This window comes from Nymphaea colorata, chromosome 12 (genome assembly GCF_008831285.2).
Source record: "Nymphaea colorata isolate Beijing-Zhang1983 chromosome 12, ASM883128v2, whole genome shotgun sequence".
In the NCBI taxonomy this organism is placed as follows: Eukaryota; Viridiplantae; Streptophyta; class Magnoliopsida; order Nymphaeales; family Nymphaeaceae; genus Nymphaea; species Nymphaea colorata.
Window position 1 is genome coordinate 10,831,138 of NC_045149.1, and position 22,405 is coordinate 10,853,542.

At 39.3% G+C, this 22,405-nt stretch overlaps 1 protein-coding gene across 2 annotated transcripts; it reads right to left on the minus strand.

The window, feature by feature from the left end:
* Positions 1–2,256: 2,256 nt before the first annotated feature.
* LOC116265413 (transketolase, chloroplastic-like) lies at positions 2,257–21,221 on the minus strand. Of its 2 annotated transcripts, XM_031645996.2 has the most exons (8): positions 21,063–21,221; positions 13,846–14,179; positions 11,695–11,785; positions 11,505–11,610; positions 10,980–11,262; positions 10,633–10,781; positions 3,600–3,753; positions 2,257–3,515 (listed from the first exon to the last, which is right to left on the minus strand). In XM_031645996.2, the coding sequence occupies exons 1-8, from the start codon at positions 21,128–21,130 to the stop codon at positions 2,538–2,540; spliced, it is 2,163 nt and encodes a 720-aa protein (XP_031501856.1). In that variant the 5' UTR covers positions 21,131–21,221; the 3' UTR covers positions 2,257–2,537. The 2 variants fall into 2 exon arrangements, with proteins under 2 accessions (XP_031501856.1, XP_031501855.1); XM_031645995.2 differs by lacking the exon at positions 21,063–21,221 and having other exon boundaries at positions 13,846–14,670.
* Positions 21,222–22,405: the final 1,184 nt, after the last annotated feature.

The following is a 22,405-nucleotide window of genomic DNA, read 5'->3' on the forward strand; positions in this document are numbered from 1 at the left end:
GATTGAAGCAGTCTCCAAAACAGTGGTATTTTGCTTTTCATAAAGCAATTACAAAGCTTTGATACATAGCAAATCAACTAGACCAGTGTGTATATGTCTGGAAAAGTAGGAGTCTCTTCTGTATCCTATCTTCATATGTCGATGATATTCTGCTGACTAGAAACAATAACAATATGATATCCAAACAAGGACTTGGTTGAATGAGAACTTCGAAATGAAGGACATGGGTGAAGCTTCCTACATATTAGGAATAAAGATCACTCGAGATAGAGACTCGAGAATTCTGAGTTGGAGCCAAGAACGATATATTAATTATATCTTAAAGAAATTTCGAATACAAGATTGCAAATCAATTGGAACTCCGATAGCTAAAGGAGCAAATCTAAGCAGGAACGATTGTCCTGGAGAAGAACAACAGAAATTGCATGTTCCTTATGCACAAGTTGTTGGTAGTTTAATGTATCTAATGCTTTGTACAAGACCAGACATAAGCTTTCCTATTGGTCTTGTGAGTCATTACCAAAGTAATTCTGGTTGGCCTCACTGGCAAGCGGTTAAAAAAATTTTTCGGTATATAAAAAGAACTAAAAGACTGAAATTGTCCTATCAAGCGAATGAACTAACTTTAGTTGGCTATACCGATGCAGATTTTGCTGGTTGTAAAGATGACAGCAAGTCCACATCTGAATATGTTTTTTTCTTTGGAGGTGGAGCAATAGCTTGGTCCTGTAAGAAACAGGGATGCATTGCTCAGCACACACAAGAAGTAGAATATGTAGCATGTAATGTTGCCACCACATTTGCTGTCTGGATAAATCGGTTCTTGGAAGATTTGAAATTAGAATTTGATCATGAACCAGTTCAACTATACTTTGGTAATCAAGCAGCGATATCACTTATGAAAAATGGAGTTGTGAGCTCAAAAACTAAACACATAATGGTGAAATACCTCAAAAAGTAAACACATAATGGTGAAATACTTCAAAAAGTAAACACATAATGGTGAAATACCGTTATGTCCATGAAATGATTGAGAAAAATGAAATCTCAGTTGAATACATGCCTACCAATGACATGATAGCAGATCCCCTAACTAAGGGAATATCATAAGTCTTGTTTACTAAGCATGTAGCCCATATGGGGCTGAGATATATTTGAAAGGTTGCGATGGAAGAACATTGAATGGAAAACCTCACTACAAACCTTGAGCTAAATTCAAGTTACAATGGACAAACCAATTAAGGAAAACCTCATAACTTAGAAAAAGAAAACCCACATGTAATGGAAGCAAACTAGGGGTCTCATAGCCAAGTGGGAGATGTTGGATAGTGGCCTTGAGCCCTATCCTTCCTTTGTAACTGCAAAGAAGATTCTACAGTTACGAAATTAAAATGCGAAATAAGTTTACAAATTTAATGTTTCCGTTTACATTCTTACCATAACTCTCTATGCCATAAGGAAATCCTGATAGGCGGTCTATGAAACCCAGCTTCTATTCATCTACTGGTTGATGGTTGTGTAATCAACATGCACCTCTTAGAAGCAAACCCTCAAATCGATTTCTCTCTTGCTTCTTCCTTTTCTCTTCTATTTTGTCACAGGTGCTGCTGTTGCTGAGTCGTAGCTGAAGGATCGCTGAAGTTTCTGCTGCATACTCTGTTCCAACATGGTGAAACTGGAATGTCTGCTTTCTTTGATGTATGCAATGAATGTGTCTATAAATAGTGTAACCCTCGTTTGGCTTGCTTCTTATTGTAAGCTCGAAGCCAAAACTTTCCCTCTCCACACATAAATTCATGTTGTTGAGCGACACACAAGCAAGCCAAACGAGAGAGAGAAAGAGCGATTGAGAGAGAAGGGCGGAGAGTGAACAGCTGGAAAAAGAACTGGTCCACTTGGCTTTCTAATGGCACTCCAATCTCAATGGCACTCCTAATCTCAAGAAACATGCCAACCAACCAGACCGCTTGCACGAGGATACAGAATTACCATGTAGCATTCTCGAAGAAAGGAGAGAGCATACATGCAAACATAAGTTCTTCAGGGGCATTTGCTCGCTGCTGAACTAAGATTCTCAAATAAAACCTTTTGTCAATATAAAAAGTTTAAGTGAGGAATTCTGGTGTAAATAGATCTTTAGTTTGTTAAACTATAGATTTTATCATGAATATTAGGCGACATTAGCAAAAACATGCTAGAAGGTTCACATCACATCAGATACAAGGGTCTCAAATCTGAAATAACCAAACAGCGCCCTTGAGGAAAATCAAACGTTTTCATTGTCGAGCTCATGATCAGAAACTGAAAACAAACATCACCTAGCTCTTCTCAGGCATTCCATGCAATCATCGGACCATAACCATTGACCGCATAAACCCAACTCACAGGAAGCTCGCTTTCAAGAAATAAAAAGTCATGCTTGCAACAAAATTCAAGCTCAAAACTGAAAACACCACTGTCCAGTTAATAAACTTAATGTCTTGATCAAGATTAACTAACAACTCCTACTTGTAAATAATTCGCCCGTGAGAGGAGAACTAACGGCACCGGAGCAAAGTTTCAGCAATTTGAGTAAGATTTTCCTCTGTAAAACCAAACTTTTTAAATGTGTCCAAGTAAGCGCCACTGGCACCAAAATCTCTCACACCAAGCACCACACCCTCCCGCCCAACGTACTCATGCCAGCCGAGCGGAGACCCGGCTTCGACGCTGATGCGCCTTGTTACAGGCGGTGGAAGAACACTGTCCTTGTACTCCATTGGCTGGTCCTCAAAGATTTGCCAGCACACAAGGGATACCACTCTCACTTTCCACCCGGATGTCCTCAAAACCTCTGCGCTTTTCTCACAGATGGACAACTCTGATCCCGTTCCTATCAGTATCAGATCAGGCACACCATCATCTGGTGAATTGTCACTGACAATGTATCCTCCTTTCTCCACACCCGCCGTAGATGTGCCACTCACGTTGGCCTCAACCTTCTGCCTAGACAGTGCAATCACACTCGGCCCGTGCCGGTGAGAAAGAGCCACCTTATATGCACCAGAAGTTTCTCGGCCATCGGCCGGTCGGAGAACAAGTAGCCTTGGTATAGCTCGTAGAGCAGCAAGCTGTTCGACAGGTTGATGCGTAGGCCCATCTTCACCAAGCCCAATTGAATCGTGTGTGAGAATGTAGATCACCTGCGCACCACTCAGAGCAGCAAGTCTCATTGCATTCTTCATGTAGTCTGAGAAGACAAGGAATGTAGCTGCAAATGGGATCAGGCCACTACCATGCAACGAAATGCCGTTTGAGATCCCAGCCATGGCATGCTCACGGACACCATATCGTATGTTACGTCCCCATGGACATCCTGGCAGACAAAAATCGCCGTGGCCCTTGAGGTAGACTTTATTCGAGCTTGCAAGATCAGCGCTTCCACCAATCAGTCCTGGAATCACCTTAGCGAGCTCATTAAGACACCTCTCAGAGTACCCACGAGTTGCATCTACTGGGTACGATTGCGACCATTGCTGCAGTCAAAATATCATTATTGAGTAAACTAAATGAGGATGACGGTAACGGAAGCAAAGGACTGCATACGATCAAGTTTATACAGGCAAAGAAATCTCCCAGCCAGGAGGAAGGCCACCACTTATCAGGATCTTCAATTCATGGGCTTCCTGTGGATATTTCTGCTCATAGTATTGGGTTGTGGAGTTCCAGTCATTCTCCAACTTTTCTCCGTAGTCAGCACGTGCCTTCATTTCCCTGAAATAGGATTGAGAATCCCGAAAGTAAATTTCCATTCCTCTTATGAGGAGATGCGGGAAACTGTCAGCACAAAATAACTAGCAGATAAATAACGCACAAGGAAGGGTTACCATTTTGTTCTCATACCCCTTCGTTATATCAGACACTAGAAAACCTATTTTGTTATCTCATACCCTACCGTTATCTCATATGCTATAAGACTTGTTTCGTTATGTTATACCATTGTTGCTATTTCAAATGCTATAAAACACATTTTCAATATCTCGTACCCTTGTTGTTATCTTAAATACTATCCGACCCAGATCGTTATCTCATACTCCTACCATTATGTCAGATGCTATGAAACAATTTGCCCATTTTGTTATCGCATACCACTGTCGTTGTCTCAGACGCCATAGGACGTCATGTCCGATTCATTATCTCAAATGCTATATGATATGTGATTTGGTCCTGACGTGTGATTGGTCCTGGCCCTTTCCTTATCTCAGATGCTATAGGACACATTCTTTGGTCTTGCCTGTTTCGTTATCTCAAAGGCCATAAAACGCATGTTAAGAATGTCTGTTGTATCTATGTAATGTTACATAATTGAAGTAAATATGCATATTATACCTTTGCTGTCACAAAGGTCAATACTGAAAGCTGAAAGTTCATATATTGGTAATAAGGCGGACCCCCTAGCGTACGCTCGTAGTGTATACAGGATGGTGCACATAACTCGTTCTCTTACCACACACTATGGGTGCATTATAGTTTTTCTTTCAAAAAAACAAAGGGAAGATAAATAACGAAGATTATCAAAAGGATAATGAAAGAACGATAATGATAATCAAGAGATAATTATCATTGTAAATCCAATATTTTGAGATAAAACAAAGTAATTATGGAGATGCAGAAGGGTTGTGAAAATCAATCAATTTCTATCTGTCATTTTGGTGATGCAAAAGGGTGAGGCCCCTCAAGAGCACTTGAATCAATCCCGAAACTTGGATTAATCAAGGTTTTCAATATTTTGATTTGAGAAGAATATGTGAATTAATTAATCTTGACAAGCCAACATACAATTGGTTCCTGGTATGAATTTATAAGCCAAAGCAAATTCTTTTCTAGTACCCAACCCACAAATGTCAAGGAGGATGTACTCCCTGCACTGTAATAATTAAAACAATTACTTGGGATTAATAATGCCTCGTAAAAACATACAAAGTCAAGAATTGGGGCGTCACAGATCACTAGCCAATATAATAATGTTTCTCTCATGCCTCTTTTCATTCCTGGTTCAATAGTCTGGTGCTATAGAGGAACCACACCAATCCATGAGAAACCAGTCTGTCCCAAACTTGCTAGTTAAACTGTACTTCAATGACAATACTGTAGGCAGAGGTCCTGCAGAAAAATAGCTCAGCACCCACTATCAGTTTCTCTCTGAAAATTATTCTATTCTGATAGGTCAAATTGGGTGGTTTAAATAAAATTGAAATTCTTTTGAAGTGGACAAGCAAGAATGGAGTATGACAAAGTATTGATAAAGCATGAAATAAATATTTTTTACAGGCATAATTATGAGATACTTCCCACAACTATATCCATTTAAAGAATAGTACGGATGGCTAGCTTAGGTAATTTGATAATCAATACATAGAATATGAAAACGGCATGGTCTCATGGATATACTGAGAAAATTTACAGATGGTTAACAAATTCTATATTAATGTGCGCAATTTTTAAAAATTCAAATTCCAGAAAGTTTTAGAAATCCTCCACGGTACTTGAAATAAGTTTAGCTAAAATATAGTTCTCCCTGTTAGGAACAACACACAAAACTCTCCTCTCGCACTCTCAAGAAGGGGTTAGAAGCAACAAGAAAGAAGACAAAGATTTACGTGGTTCTGAGCAATAATCTCCTACATCCACGGTCGCACAGATCTTTCACTATTCACTCTCAGATGAACAAAGACACTCTTAGAGAAGAAACGGCGCCCCCCCTAACAACGTAAGGATTAGGGCAAACCCGTAGTTGGATCCGCGGTATTGCATATGAGTATCCAGCCAACAATTTCCCACTTTGAATTTGATCCATCTAAGTGATTGTACATCACATACTCAACCTGTGCGACGCCTCCTCATCAATCAACCTTGGAGACCAAATGAGGTTAAACATAACCTCAGCTTCTCAGCAGTCACTGGCTTTGTCAATATGTCTGCTGGATTCTCTGTTCCACGAATCTTTTCAAGAGATAGTATCTTCTCTTCCAACAAATCTCTAATGAAATGATACTTTAATTCAATATGCTTTGTTCTAGCATGAAACACTTGATTCTTGGCTAAATGAATTGCACTTTGACTGTCACAAGAGAAAACACTCTTTTCTTCCTTTACATGCAATTCTTTTAGAATAGTCTTTTAGCCAAATCATCTCTTTACTGGCTTTTGTAACTGCAATATATTCAGCTTCAGTAGTAGACAATGCAACAACCTTTTGAAGCTGTGAAACCCAACTAACGCATGTTCATCTTAGGATGTAAATGTACCCGGTGGTACTTCTCCTACTGTCAAGATCACCACCCAAATCTGCATCCACAAAGCCATGCAAAAGTAATTCATTTTTCTTAAAACAAAGACTCATACCTGAAGTTCCTTTCAAATATTGTAATATCCACTTCACAGCCTCCCAATGTTTTTTTCCAGGCTCAGTCATATATCTGTTCACTGCTCCCACTGCTTGTGCTATGTCTGGTCTGGTACATATCATAGCATACATCAAGCTACCCACTGCTGAAGCATATGGAATCTTTGACATTTCTTCATGCTCTTCATCTGTCTTGGGTGACAAATCCAAAATAACTAGCAAGAGGCGTACTAACAGGTTTAGCATCTTGCATCTTAAACCTGCACAAGATCTTTTCAATATAATTTTGTTGAGATAAATTTAAGGTACTTGTCTTACTGTCCCTACTAATTTTCATCCCGAGGATTTGTTTCGCAGCGCCTAGATCTTTCATTTCAAACTCCTTTCATAGTTGTTCTTTCAAAGAATTGATCTCTTGCAAATTTGAACCTGCAATAAGCATATCATCCACATATAATAGTAAAATGATATAACAACTATCAAAGTTCTTAAAATAGCAACAGTGATCCATATCACACTTCTTAAAGACATTTATCTTCATGAAGTTATCAAACTTTTTGTACTACTGTTTCGGTGCCTGCTTTAAACCATAGAGACTCTTCTCTAACTTGCATACAAGACTTTCCTTTCCTCGTACCTGGAAACCTTCAGGTTGCACCATATAAATATCTTCCTCCAAATCCCTATGAAGGAATGCAGTTTTTACATCTAGTTGCTTCAAATATAAATTTTCAGCTGCAACTAAACTTAATGTCAATCTTATAGTAGTTAGTTTTACAAAAGTGAGAAAATTTCTGTATAATCTATACCTTATTTCTGTTGAAAACCTTTCACTACTAACCTTGCTTTATACCTTTTTCTTGCATTTGCTTCTTCTTTAATCCTGTATACCCATTTGTTTTGCAATGCCTTCTTCCCACAAGGAAGCTCAGTTAGTTTCCATGTTCTGTTATCATGTAGAGAGTCCATCTCTTCTTTCATAGCTGACTCCTACTTAACTGAATCTATAACCTGCATTGCTTCATCAAAACACTCGAGTTCTCCGGCATCAGTTAACAGTAAGTAATGTAAATAAAGAGAATACCTTTGATTTGGTTTTGGCCTTCTACTTGATCTCCTCAATGGAGCTTGGGATGTGCTTGGTTCTTGTTCCATCTGACTCTTTTCATCTTGAGTCTTAATTGCAACATCATCTTCAAAGACATCTTGAAGTTCTACAATGTCTTCACTTGTGTCATGATGTTCATTCTTCTCAGACATAAGACTATCTCTGTCTTTGTACAAAGCCATTTCATTGAACACTACGTCATTATGTCGAATAATTTTCTTCATTTTATCATCTCAAAAACGATACCCAAACTCATCATTTCCATAACCAATGAAATAACATTTCTTGGAATTAGGATCTAATTTATCTATTTTATCCGAGTCTATATGTATGTAAGAGACACAACCAAAGACTCTTAAGTGTGCAAGATTTACCTCCTTGCCGATCCAGGCTTCTTCAAGTATCCCATAGTCCAAAGGAACAGAAGGCCCACAATTTATCAAGTATGCAGCTGTACTGATTGCATCAGCCAAAAAAATCTTTGGCAAGCCTGAATGTAGTCTCATGCTCCTTGCTCTTTCACAAAGGGTTCTATTCATTCTTTCAGTAACCCCATTTCGTCGTGGCTTTTTAAGAATCGTCCTCTGTGTTCGAATCTCATGATCTGCACAAAAGCTTTCAAACTCTTTGCTGTCATACTCACATCCATTGTTTGACCGTAGACACTTAATCTTTTTTCCGGACTGATTTTTTACTTCTGCTTTCCACCTTTTAAAAATATTAAACACGTCAGATTTATGCTTGAGAAAATAGACCCATACATTTCTGGTGCAATCATCAATGAATGTGACATAGTATAAAGATCCTTCAAGAGAACGAACTGGAGCTGGTCTCCAAACATCAGTATGCACCAACTCTAACTTTTCCTTCTTAAGAGGCCGTTCAACTTTGGAGAATGTGACCATTTTTTGTTTCCTGAAGACACAGTCTTCACATAGCTCAATGTCTACAGATTTCAAGTCATGGAACTTGTTATTTGTTGCCATGATCTTCATTCCCTTTTCACTCATATGCTCAAGCCTGCAATGCCACAACAAGGATTTATTCTCACATTTCGCCACAGCCACTGTGCTTTCACATCTGCAGTCATGTACAATGTATCAAGTTTGTGACCTCGTGCTATAACCATAGCACCTTTGGTTATCTTCCAAGATCCGCCAACAAAGGTAGTAACATAGCCTTCGTCATCTAACTGCCCGACCGAAATGAGATTCCTCTTCAACCCTAGGACATGTCTGACATCTTTTAAGTTCCATATATGTCCATTCTGCATTTTAATGTGAACCTCACATTTCCCTACAATATCTAGAGGTTCATCATTTGCAAGGTATACTCTTGTCATATTTTCCTGCAACATAGTTGTGCATATTTTCATTAGAATACGTTGAATGAGAAGATGCACCAGAGTCTAAAATCCAAGACTCTATAAAGATGTGTACACTCAAAGCAAGTGCATCAGCTATATCTTCTGTTGCTACATTTGTTGAATCATCCTCACAATTTGGGTTCTTCTTCTTCAACAACCTGCAATCTCTTTTCCGGTGTCCTGGCTTACCACAGTTCCAACAACCATCACTTCGAGGTTTGGATTGACTCCTTCCCTTAGATTTGGACATTCCACGCTCTTGGTAGCGTTGATTGGTTCTACCCATGCTTTGAACATTTAGAGCAGAACCGAGAGGTTCTCCTGCCTCTCTTCTGCGAATGTCCTCACTAAGTATTAAATCTCGAACACCACTAAACTTCAATTTACTTGACCCCGATTGAACTACTCACGACGGTCACAGTGGCACTCCAACTCTTCGGTAGAGATGACAGTAAAATTAGGGCTTGAACCTCATCATCAAATTTAATATCCACAGAATATAATTGAGAAGTAATAACATTGAACTCATTTATGTGATCCGTAACAGAGGCACCTTCAGCCATTTTCAAATTAAATAATCGACGCATCAGATATACCTTATTTGAAGCAGAAGGTTTTTCGTACATATCTGTTAGCGTCTTCATCAAACTTGTTGTTGTCTTCTCGTTAACAATGTTGAAGGCGACGTTTCTTGCCAGCGTCAACCGGTCTATCCAGCAACTGCCAATCTGCATCAGCCATTGTTGCGGGCTTCACTCCCATGAGTGGTTCATGCAGTTTCTTCTCATACAAGTAGTCCTCGATCTGCATCTTCGAGAATCCGTAGTCTTTACCATCGAACTTCTCGATTCTGACTTTTCCTTCTTCCAGCGCCATTGTTCATATCGCGAACGAACCGAGCTCTGATACCAGTTGTTAGGAACAACACACAAAATTCTCCTCTCGCACTCTTAAGAGGGGGTTAGAAGCATTAAGAGGGGGTTAGAAGCAATAAGGAAGACGACAAAGATTTACGTGGTTCGGAGTAATAATCTCCTACGTCCACGGTCGCACAGATTTTTTACTATTCACTCTCAGATGAACACAGACACTCTCAGAGAGAAGACCAACAAGAAACGGCCCCTCCTCACAACATAAGGATTAGGGCAAACCCGCAGTTGCATCCGTGGTATTGCATATGAGTGTCAAGTATGGATCAAGTTCCATACACCAACACTCCCAACTTGAGAATTCTATTACTACAAAAGAACTTATGTGAAGATTAAACATATAAATTAGCAAGTCATAGATGGTCACAATTCTGAAGAATTTGCCAAAAGTGAATGTGCCGACATAGCTAAGAAGATTTCAAACAAAAGGGGTTCAAAAGCTTCAAACCGGGCTTCATCACCTGGTGTAACCAGTTAATCAGGGGTTTACGAAATCACAGCATGTGAAAAAAGGAAAAGTAAAAACTGATTTTAAAGGTGTCGTTTTGTTTGTAATATTTATCTAAAAAGTTGGTTAGGCTGCAGAATAGGTTACAAATAGTTGTAGAATACAGAAAACTCTGTTGACAAATCGGAGACTATTCTTCATGGTTACATTGTTATGGAAAGCATATATTCATAAGACATTCCATATCATACACAAATTATAAGATAATAATAAAGTGAAAAGTATAACGAATACTTCAGTTAAGATTTCCTTCAACAGTGATGTCCTATCACAAGACAACGACATGATGGCACAGGATTAATGGCTCATGGTAAAATCATAATCAATGCTTAGTACCTGTAAACTAGAGGCATGACATGAAATGGTGCTCGATCATCCCACTGAACCTTTCTTCTCATCTTTTGAACATCTGCCGGGTCAAAAGTTCCATGATGAGCTTTCAAAGTTCCTTCCTTCTCAGATAATTTTCCGATCGTGGTTTTTACCTACATAATCATCAGAAGAAAGTACAAAAGATCATCAAAAACCCATCAGCCAAGCCTAGGAAAAGCAATCATTGTGCAGAAAAAATGCTAAAGTACTGTGTTACAGTAACATTATAAAAAAAAAAAAATCATAACCATCAGGAAAAATCAATCTGCTTATAACATAACAGAAAATTGATGAGTTGTCGAAGAACTTACCCTAATGAACGTTGGCTTTTCTGTTTGATTGAATGAGGAAGAAAGTGATCTTCTGAACTGCTCAATATCTTCATGTATGTCATCCACAGTTATGGTATTCCATCCGAGTGCTTCGAAACGGGCAGAAATATCCTCAGAAAAAGCAAGACTTGTGTCCCCATCAATTGTATTATGATTATCATCGTATATTAAAATAAGCTTATTCAGCTTCCAATGTCCTGCTAAAGAAGCTGCTTCATATGAGATTCCTTCCATAGCACACCCGTCACCCATAATGCAATATCTGTTTGACAAGCTTCATTTATTATACAAAACCAAAACAATATACAAAACTCAAACAGTAACCATATGACAGCAAGAACATGGAAAGAAAAAAGAAGATATTGACATTTCTTGTCAATCATTTTCCTGAATCTCAAAACTATTATAGATTAGTAATAGGAACGAACATGAAACAGAAAGCATTTCTGGAACCAACAGTAACAAAAAAGGGCTACTTCTTAGTCTTGGGCCAGGGAACTTTACGTTCTGTGATCGATAATGACAGCATCTGGTCTGTTGAAACGTGCAGCTAAATGAGCTTCAGCTAGAGCCAACCCAACAGCATTTGCAACACCTTGCCCAAGAGGACCTGAAGGAATATTATTGAAGGATCAAACGGAAAGCTACTTAGGTGAGAAAGCTGCAGCAATGAATGGCTGTTATGAAGAAGCACCAGTTGTGACTTCGACACCAGCAGTAACTTCATTCTCTGGATGGCCAGGGGCTCGACTGCCTAATTTGCAAAGCTGTTTCAAGTCTTCGATCTGTCACACAAATACATAGGACCATAAAGCCTATGAAATAGATCAAAATAGTATAAGTGACAAACATATTGGATCTGAAGGCCCTTGAAAAAAAATTACTTCAAAATAATCGAAAAAGGGGGAATGAACCAACTTTCTCCATAAATTAATAGTTGACGACGAAAATAATGGACTTCTTGAACCAACAAAAAGATAGAATGCTTATCAGACTTTTATTCAACCAAATTTGAGTTTCATCTATGTAAGCTGCATAATTACGAAGATACCTGCAGAAGGTAACAAAATTCTTCTGATACCTGAAGAAAAATACCAATAGAAGCACCATCCAACAAGCAGACCCATAATCCCAACAAACTAAATTGCTAAATTTGTCAAGATAGATTTTGGAATTTTCTCCAAGTTTCCACGTTGCTGAGTTGGAGTTGATTGCCAAATATTCCCAATCACTAAAATTCTATAATGAAGGATACCATTGTCATGAGAAAATCAGGAATTTTGGAAGTATGGAAGTCCACTTGAAGGGTGAAGTATGGAAGTCCACTTGATTCATTTTTCTTTCTTATTTGATCGCATTTATTCTTCTGGAGGGCTCTTCTTTATCACTTTACAAACAGCAATTCAGCAGAATAAAAGCTAGATCACTTTTTCTCATCAGTTGATGTGCAGATATACCTCTGCTCTGTTTTCTCCTCTTGTTACTACTCTGTTCTTGTTGCTCTGTTCTTTACAAAGTACCAAACGTCTCCTAGTCTTCTTTCTGTATTGGCTCATACACTCCTCCATGGCTGAAACAGTTGCAACCTTAAATGCTGCCCCAATTGAAATCAAATTCATCTGGTTCATAATCGCTGTTGGATCTGAACAATGAGTTCTCGGCCCATATTTTCTGTAACGCTCTTATAGCCCTGGTGCAACATGGGCGAATCAGCCACTCACCGGCAGTAATCACAGTACCTGCAGCTCATCGATGCTTATGGCCCTTGTTGCGAAGAACAAAGTCGCCTTAATTGATGGATAGCAGCCTATGCCAGATGCAAATTCCTTTGAATATGTCTTCTGGTCCAAATTCAACAGCATAGTCCTTTCGTGAATTGGATCGTTAATTCTCTCATAAGTAACAGAGCAGAGAGTCTCATATATGTTACAATGGAAGGAAGGTATCAGTAGATTTACATTTATTGGGAGCATAGATCCACTAAAAATTCAAATTTATTACCAAGCACTTTTGTGAACAGACTTCAATTTCTAGGCCAAGCTCAAAGCCCTTTGGGATGAGTTGCCTTCTTATGATTATCTTCCCACCTGTAACAGTGGATCCATGGAATGTTTCTTTGAGATTGAACAGCACGATTGAGCGGTGGTTCAATTCCTAATGGGCTTGAACAACTTATATGATGCTTTAAGGGGAAAATACTCCTATGGAACCCTTAGAAGGTTCACTCTGTTGGATGGGGGCCCTGAGCCTTATCCTTCTTTTGAAACTGCAGGGGGCATTCTGCAGTTACGAAATAAAACAGGAAATCCATTACAAAATTGATTTCAAAATCAATTTTACCATTTATATTTTTACCATATTTTCCCTGCCATAACCGTAGTGGGATATGGGAAATCCTGGGAGGCGGTCAATAAAACCCAGCTTTTATTCATCAAATGTTGATCGTTGGTTAATCAACCTGCGCCTCTGAGCAGCAAACCCACAAACCAATTTCTCTCTTGTTTCTTCCTTTCTCTTCTATTTTGTCACAGGTGCTGCTGCTGAGACGTCGCTGAGGAGACGCTGCTGCTTCCGCTGCTGTTGCATTACTCGGTTTCCATCACACTCACTATCTCTTCAGAAAGAAAAGCATAGAGAAGCTAAGCTTCTTCCATCTTAAAAGCGTTGGTTTAGCAGCAGCAGGATAAAAAATTAGAAACAGAAAAAGAACTAGCATCAAACGTCAACAACTCTCATGCACCTATTGTTTGGAAAACGAACATACTAGAAATCGTTCTTACGAAACCGCTAACTGAGGGTGGAAAAAAAGCTATTGGGTTCAATTTCCATGGAAGAGATGGTTTACCTGAACGGACTCGAAGCCAGCAAGATGCATACAAACGTACTGAAGAAGGCAGCCGTGTCCGGCACTAAGGACGAACCGATCCCTGTTTAACCACTTGGGGTTCCTTGGGTTATATCTCATCACATGCCTGTACAGATGGTAACCAACTTCAGCCATTCCCATTGGCATGCCAGGATGGCCGGATTTTGCACACTGCACAGCGTCCACAACCAACATTCTCAGGTTATCAACGCATCTCTTGTCGACCAAATGCTGGAAGACTTCGTGGTCATCAACATCAATTCTGGATAATCCAGTCCCATATATTCTGTCGAGCTCATGCTTCCACTGGAGCCTGTAGTAGATATCATCAGAGAGGCGGTCTCCCTTTAGTTGGTCGCTGGGTTTGATGCTGCAGAGAGAAATGAAGGGTCGCCAGCGTTTGCTGTATCTATGGGCCTTTCGACAACAGAATAGGTCGGCTGTCAACACTAAGGAAGGCAACGGGCATGATGGTGGGGAGTGTAGTGAAGCGGTTATTTTTGATGGGCATGGGCTGAGAGAGAGAAGTGATGAGATTGACATGGCTGTTGGTGAATAACAGAAAGTTGATGGGACGACGAGGAGGAGGAGAGAGAGAAAAGGAAGAAGAAGAAGAAGGCAAAGAGAAAACGTGTAAACGACTACATGGCTGTTGCAACAGGTGGAACAAGAAGCAGGGTGACAGACGTTTCCGAGGTGTTTTACTCTGAGAAAGAGAGAGAGAGAGAAGGGGGTGAAATATTCAAGATCAATTTCATTCCATGAAAAACGCTCGCATTTATTGCAGAAAGGGTCTATATTTGTGCTATTTATCGTCATCGTTTTAGAGTGTTGGTTCATGTACACCTTAAGTGTATTTATGTAGTTAATGCTTCATCATCAACACCGAATAATCATATAAAAAACATCTTCTTTCATTTTCTCAAACAAACGCATGCCACCTCCTTGCTTCAGACATCCTAGTGCTTCCTGTAGAGCGATTGTAGGGTGGGAACGGGTCTTGGCTTCAAGGCGCACAGCCATCGTTCAAATGGCGTGACTTTGTAGGCATGGTTGTACAACCCGCTTATTTCTAAAGAGGCACAGATTGGGTAAACTTCTAATTTGTGGCATTTTACAAAATACACTTTGTAGATGAAATACCTATATATGTCTAAGAACTCAATAATTTCAAGGTATTGCTTTTCCAGTAAAGGGGCTGCTGAGAAATAGGCTCTCGACCTTTATTTACAAAAAATAGATATATACAAGGAAGAAGATGGCATGCAGAGGAATAGCACATTGGTAGTCTCCACCGGAACCTCCTAGGTTGGCAATAGCAACGGCCAGAGTTGTGACGCACGAAGGTGTGCGGCTTTGATACTATGGAAGAGAAAGAAGAAAAAAGAAACTCAAGGATTTATATGGTTTCGACTAATATTTCTGTCTACGTCAACAAGAGGTTCTCTCTCTCTTGTGAATATGTGTTTCATGCAAGGATGAGAGCTTCCACTAAAAAGGGAAAATATCAGTCACAAGTGAGACCTCGTCCCTTGATTATAGGGACATTTCGGTAACAACATTACCATTATTATGGGACCCTTCAAATACACCGCAAAATGGTAGAGGGCTATGGTTATGCAATAAATAAATTATATGGATGCTTGTGGGCATCTATCTGCACAAACGCAGGCCTAGCTCTGTTAGTAGTTACATGTTTTGATCTGTCGTCGGTGTCATTACACAAGAAACCTTCAAAACATGGTCCATACTGTCCTGGCTGGTCGACTTGCCGGGTTTAGCATACCGGTGCTTAGTGTTGGTAGAACCCAAGTATAGTTTGGAATATTTGACAGCTAAGTCTAATTAATTAAACTAATCATCCATGAGAAATATGTGTAGCTGTTCTATAATAAATCATGGACTTGGGCCACTTGGCCATCTTACTGGATTATTTTCAAGTGTTGATTCAGTTATTATTTTGTTCCTTTTACAATTTGACTCATCCGAACTGAAAACTTGCATTGCCATCTTATAGCTAAGTTCTTCTAATAATGTATTTGTCGATCAGTGAAGGTTTATTTCTAAAAATTCAACAGATTGGCAGCTTAGTTGGTCATTGCTTGACCTAGAATTACAACCAGTCCTCATCTCAGCCTCCAAACCAGACTAAATTTTCGGGTCCAATTAATGTTCTTTCACTTTCAGTTTGAGGTGATAGTTGTAAAAAAAAAAAAGTTCAAGATTGATCTCCCAAAAATCAGACTGGATCTTGCTTTGCTTGTGGAAATAATGGACATACTGCAGCAAATTGTCACACGATTTGTCAAGAATGTCATCAATCTGGTCATGGTGCATTGAAATGCAAAGCACTACAAACTTCAGAAAATTGATGAAGCTTCATCTATTGAAGCACATGCAGCTGATGCAAATGGTTCACTTGATCATGGAGGATGGTACCCTGACTCCAGAGCCATAGGCTATGTCACCTCAGATTTCAACATCGTGACAATCCAATCTAGCTACAATGGAGGGGATCAAGTTCACATCGGTAATGGACAAGGTTTGAACATTGAACACATTGGATTCCTCTCATATTGACTCCAAGTTCATAATGAAAGATATTTCGCATGTGCCGTTTGTCACCAAAAATCTACTTTGAGTACACAAGTTTCCAATAGACAATGACATGCTACTTAATTTCAAGGGAAACAATAAGTGAGGACTCTACAAGCTGCACTTAGGAGCTACTGGGTGTGAACCACCAGTATTGCTTGGTGAACGAGCTACTCGGCGGCAATGTCATGAGCGACTTGGGCACCCCTCTGTGAAAATCGTGCAGCATATTCTTAATAAATATAGACTTCTTTCTATTTTCAATAAATTTGACACTTTGTGTGAATAATGTCAAATAGGGAAGAGTCATACTTTGTCTTTTTCTAGTTCTATTCATGAAATGGGGTCATGTGCCTATTGCTTCCATGCAAGGATATTATTACTATGTTAATTTTGTTGATGGATATTCAAGGTTCACTTAGTTATTTATTATCAAAAGAAGAAGTTTTGTCTATTTTTAAAGACTTTCAAAAACTTATTAAGAGACAATTTGAACGGCCCATAAAAGCCTTTCAAAGTGATTGGGGAGGAGAATTTAGGTCTTTATCTACTTACTTAAAGTCATGTGGGATTGTCCTCACACACATAAGCAAAATAGGAGAGTAGAGCAAAAGCATCATCACATAATAAAGACCGGACCCACCTTGCTTGCTCATGCTAGCCTTCCTTTTAGGTATTGAGACCGGACTCACCTTGCTTGCTCATGCTGGCCTTCCTTTTAGGTATTGAGAATTTGCCTTTCATACAACAGCATTTCTCATTAACCAACTGTCCTCACCCGTTACAAACATGAAAAGTCCATTTGAGCTTCTCTTTAACCAAACCCAGACTACACCTTTCTTAAAACATTTGGTTGTGTTAGCTATCCCCATCTTCGCCCCTAAAATGCTCATAATCTGCAATTCAAAAGTACCAAATGCATATTCCTTGGCTATATCACCAAACACAAAGGATCAAATTCAAGACTCTACATTTGCCGAAATGTCATTTTTGATGAAAATGTTTTCCTTATAAAACCATATATGCTACCAAATCTGAGCCGTCATCTTCTTTAATCTCTCCACCCATGGAAATTCCTTCTTACATTTGCCTTGTCACTGGTAACACCTTCTCTTACAACAACATCTATTCTCCCAAATGAGCCCATCATTGTCCAACCACTAACATCTTCCCCACCAAGACCACCACCCTCCCCATCACCACCAGTTTCCCACACCTTATCCTCCTCAGAAGAATCCCCACCTGTGGCCATCAAAATTCATTCTATGATCACTCACCTACAAACTAGATCTCTTAAGCCAAATCCACGTACAACCTTACCGAGTTCCCTTTAAAAACCAAACCTAAAACATTTACCCATGCCACTAAACTCTCCCAATGGCATAATGCCATGATTGAGGAATACAATGCTTTGATTAAAAATAAAACATGGATTCTAGTTCTACCCTTTCCCTCCCAAAATATTGTTGGCAACAAATGAGTCTATCGTATCAACAAATGAGACTAAAACATTGAGATTTTTAGTCCAATGATCAAATCCACCATGATTCGAATCATTCTTATTTTTGCTGTTTCACAAAAATGAGTGGTTTGACAAACTCGATGTTAACAATGCTTTCTTGTCGGGCAATTTATTTGAAAATGTTTGTATGTTATAACCTCAGGGGTTTGTTAACACTCAAGTTGCAAAAAGCGTTTTATGGACTAAAACAGGCTCCTTGAGCTTGGCTCCAAAGGTTTAGTTTGTTTCTCATTTCAAATGGGTTCTCTGTCTCCAAGATTGACACTTCCTTATTTATTAAATTTATGGGAGCTGATTCAATTTTTATTCTTATTTATGTTGATGACATATTGATTATTGAGAGCTACGCTGCCTCCATCCATAATCTCATATGCCAAGTAGGGTGTGAATTCTTTATAAAAATAATGTAAATGGCCAAGATCTTTCTCAACATGAGTACATGCAAGACCTCCTCAAGCAAAGTGACATGGTTGATGCCAAGCCCCTTTCTTCACCTTTAGCCATTGGCAAAAAGTTGTCTAAGTATGATGGCAAACCGCTACTTGATCCTACTCCCTATCACCAAATTGTTGGAGCTCTCTGGTATACCACGCTTACTAGACCCAATCTTGCTTATGCTACCAATAAGGACAGCCAATTTATGCAAGCTCCTACCACTTCTCATTGGGCTGCAGTCAAACGAATCATTCATTACATTAAGCATGATATCCATTTTGGGTTTCTCATTAGGCCATCCTTGCACTTGTCTCTCACAGTATATTCTAACAATGATTGAGCCAGCAATCCCGATGATTGAAAATCTACTACTGGCTTTACTATTTTTCTTAGATATTCTTTGGTTTTGTGGTCTGGAAATAAGCAAAATACTGTTGCAAGATCTAGTACTGAGGCAGAATATTGAGCTTTGGCCTCAACTGCAGGGAAGTTCTCTCCATTTCTTATTCCTTACAAGAACTTCATCAACCTATTCCTACTATTCCTTGGATCTTATGTGACAATACGGGAGTTGTTCAACTAACTGCCAATCCAATTTTTCACCAACAAACAAAGCATATTGAAGTCAATATTCATTTCATTCGGGACCATGTGCAGCACCATCATCTTCCAGTTCATCATGTTCCAGCTATTGACCAGCTCGCTGATACAATGACCCAGTCCCTTGCTTGTGTCCCATTTGAAACTATTCCTGGGAAGCTTAATGTTCTTCCCAGACCGTTCAACTTGAAAGGGGCTATTGAAGATAAAGATCAACACAAGGTAGCTGCGGTGGATAAGGATCAACATAAGGTAGCTGTGGTGGCCAAAACAGTTGCCAATATGGTTGATCAGAAAATTAGGAAAGGAGATCAAATATGTAACCAAGAAAATCATCAAGATATTGACAGCAATTGTGATCCTAAAAATAATGAAACAGCTGAACCTTCCAAAGTGTATATTCCTTTAAAAATCAATAGAACCTCTCACACAAATTATTGTGGTGTGAGAGAGAAACTGGTTGGTCGTAGATGTAGACTCAAACTTGACTTGAACCACGTTATTGGGTTTCCTTATGCCTAACCTTCTTTAGTTAGACCAACATGAAAATATTCATTGGTGAAGATGTTATTGAAATCTTCAAAGTTAATAGAATGACTGCAATAAGGTGTTAATACAACTATTTTGTTTCAAAAATTCATGTAAATGTGTGGCAGACCACATAGGTTTCATTTTATATTTTGTGATTTTATTAGTTTCATATTTTTGATATTTTGAAGCTTACGGTAGCATTTAAATGAGACGCCTACAAAAAATTTTTGTGAAAACTGGTTTTGTAAAAAATACGCTTTTTAATCAATATTAAAAAACCGGCTTGTGTGTTTTTTAATAGGATGAAAACGCTTTTTTTGACAAATAGCTTAGGGGAAGTCGGGTTATTCACACCCTTTTGATTTGATTTTAACCAAAGAAAGAATTTTAGATTTTCTTTGAACAGAGGAAAAGGGGAATGGATCTGCAGAAGTAGAATTGCAGCTAGTTAGAGCAACAACATGGCCCATTGATAAACTCAAGATTAGATTCCGGTTGACAGATTCATTAGCTATATGAGACAAGAAGTAAACCATTTTTTATGTGTGGAAGAAGTTTGGCAGCAATTTCCACAACAAATCGTATTTGAATACTATCCACAGTTAATTACGGCCAGTAGAATTTCAGGGGAATGTTCATAATAAATTAGCACAAAGCATAAGACACGGTCTAGTTTAAAAAAAATGGTCAATTAGTTAAATTTGAGTTCAAAATATTTATATTCTCCTTTTCAAGATGTTTTTACATAGTTTAGGTGCCTTCATCTTTATTAAAAATTTAACTCGTGAACCAGTTTAGGTTTTAATTGTTCACTAGCTTATGGGTTGCTTAGATGAGAGTAAGGCAAGCAGTCAGAAGAACAGAGACCAAAGGGGGATATATTGTTTTGTCAGAATAAAACGTGACCACATGGAGTTCTGAGCGACAATCTATGATATGTAGATGAAGTGTAGAAATTAAAATTTAAGCATTCACCCATCGAACAATAGAATTTATGTGTCAACATATTTCTTCAGGAACTTGGGGTAATGGTATCCAAAACAAACACATACTATGGAACAATCACAAAGCATCATATTACCTACTTATATTAGGAAGAAGCAGGACCAGAATAACCATACTGACACCGAGATTAAAGGTAAAGGAGCACAATTGTGAACTCATTGCTCACAACCACGCAAATAGAGGAGGAGGAGCGTGATCTACTTGCAAGCTGGACTAACTACTTCTTAATAAAACAACTGTTTATCAAATAGTAGGCAGTAAGAAGAAGCACAGTGCTAAAGATGCAATTGAAAGCACGCGACACTGCGCTTTTGGGTACACAATGACGACGATAAAAAAGCTCTTATGCCTAAAATTGAAGGTGGTGGATCAACAGCGGCACTGGATTGAGGATGATGGCACCGGTGAGGGGTGACAGGGACGGCGAAGGGATAAAGTCAAAGATGAGAGACTGCTCTCCTGAGTGAAAGAAAACAAGGAAGAGAAGAGGGCGAGGTTGGAGAAATACCTATTTTGTCGATGGTCTGTGGCTGTGCATACAATACGGACAGTGGAGGCGCCGCTGAGTAATGGCATCAACAGCGGAACACCAAGGAGAGAGATCGAGAAAGGGCTGCCGCGGAGGTCCGTCGCGGCGTGAAAACACCGTGAAGGGAAGAAGTGAATAAAAAATGTGCCACGAAATGGAAGGCATTGACCGAAAGTTGGTCGCAGATATTATGGGGCAAACGACAAGTGTGATGGAAAAGAACAAAGAAAACCTTAAGGCATCATAATTTTTTTTGCTTTTTTTGTTTCTTTTTTCCAGCCAAATTAGTGTGATCTGCGTTGAAACCTCCAACCTATGCCCAAATCAAAAAGATTAGTCCAAAAAAATTGGCTGCCTTCGATTCGGCCCCTGCAGCCAATTGCGGGTTGCAGGCTCAGCCTGTGGCCAACCGCCTGGGCTCGCACGATTGTTCACAACTCCATTTCGGGGTTTGTAAGCGAAAAGTGGCTTGTTGATTGAATCTCATTGAAAAGTTTCCTCAACATTTTTATCCTAAACTTAACTTCCTTCCACGGGGCTTCTGCTGCATTTTGCTTATTGAGGCATGATATGATCATGCAGCAGCTGCGACACTACCCAAACTTTTTTCGACGGAAAAAATGTGGGTAGGGTTTTGATCCTTTTTGGATCTGGAACCCAGCAGGGCCTACCATACCCGATGGACGTGGTTCATCTTGAAACACCATCCGGAGGGCGAGCGAGGGAGTGTGCGTGCGTGTTGATGAAGAGAAGAGAAGAATGACATTCAAACCTGTTGAAAAGGGAGAGAAGAGAAGAATCAAGAATTGAAATACCAATTTTACATGGTTCGGTTCATAGACCTACATCCACGAATATCACCAGAGCAGCAGCCCCTTTGATTTTCTCTTTTTTTATACATGAGGAAAGCAACAACATATGTGAACGTTGGTGAACTTTACGTATAGGAATCAAGATTATTGAGCAAACTAACAAGAAAGTTAGTAATCCTTCCAACGTTCACAAAGATTTCAATGAGACAAGTTTGAGAGGAGCCGTTGAGTATGCTGCGCTGGCTGTAACGGTGTCTTCAACACTTCCCTTCAAGTGGGGCGTAGAGATCTAAACAGCCCCACTTGCTTTTAATATCTTCAAATTGCTTCGTAGGATGTCCTTTAGTAAACCCATCGGCTAGTTGCTTTGTGCTCCTAGTATATGGAGCTTCAATCTCTCCTTTTTAGACCTTTTCACGTACATAAAGGCAATCAATTTCTATGTGTTTGGTACGTTTGTGAAAGACTGAATTTGCAGCTACATGAATTGCAGCTTGATTGTCACAATGC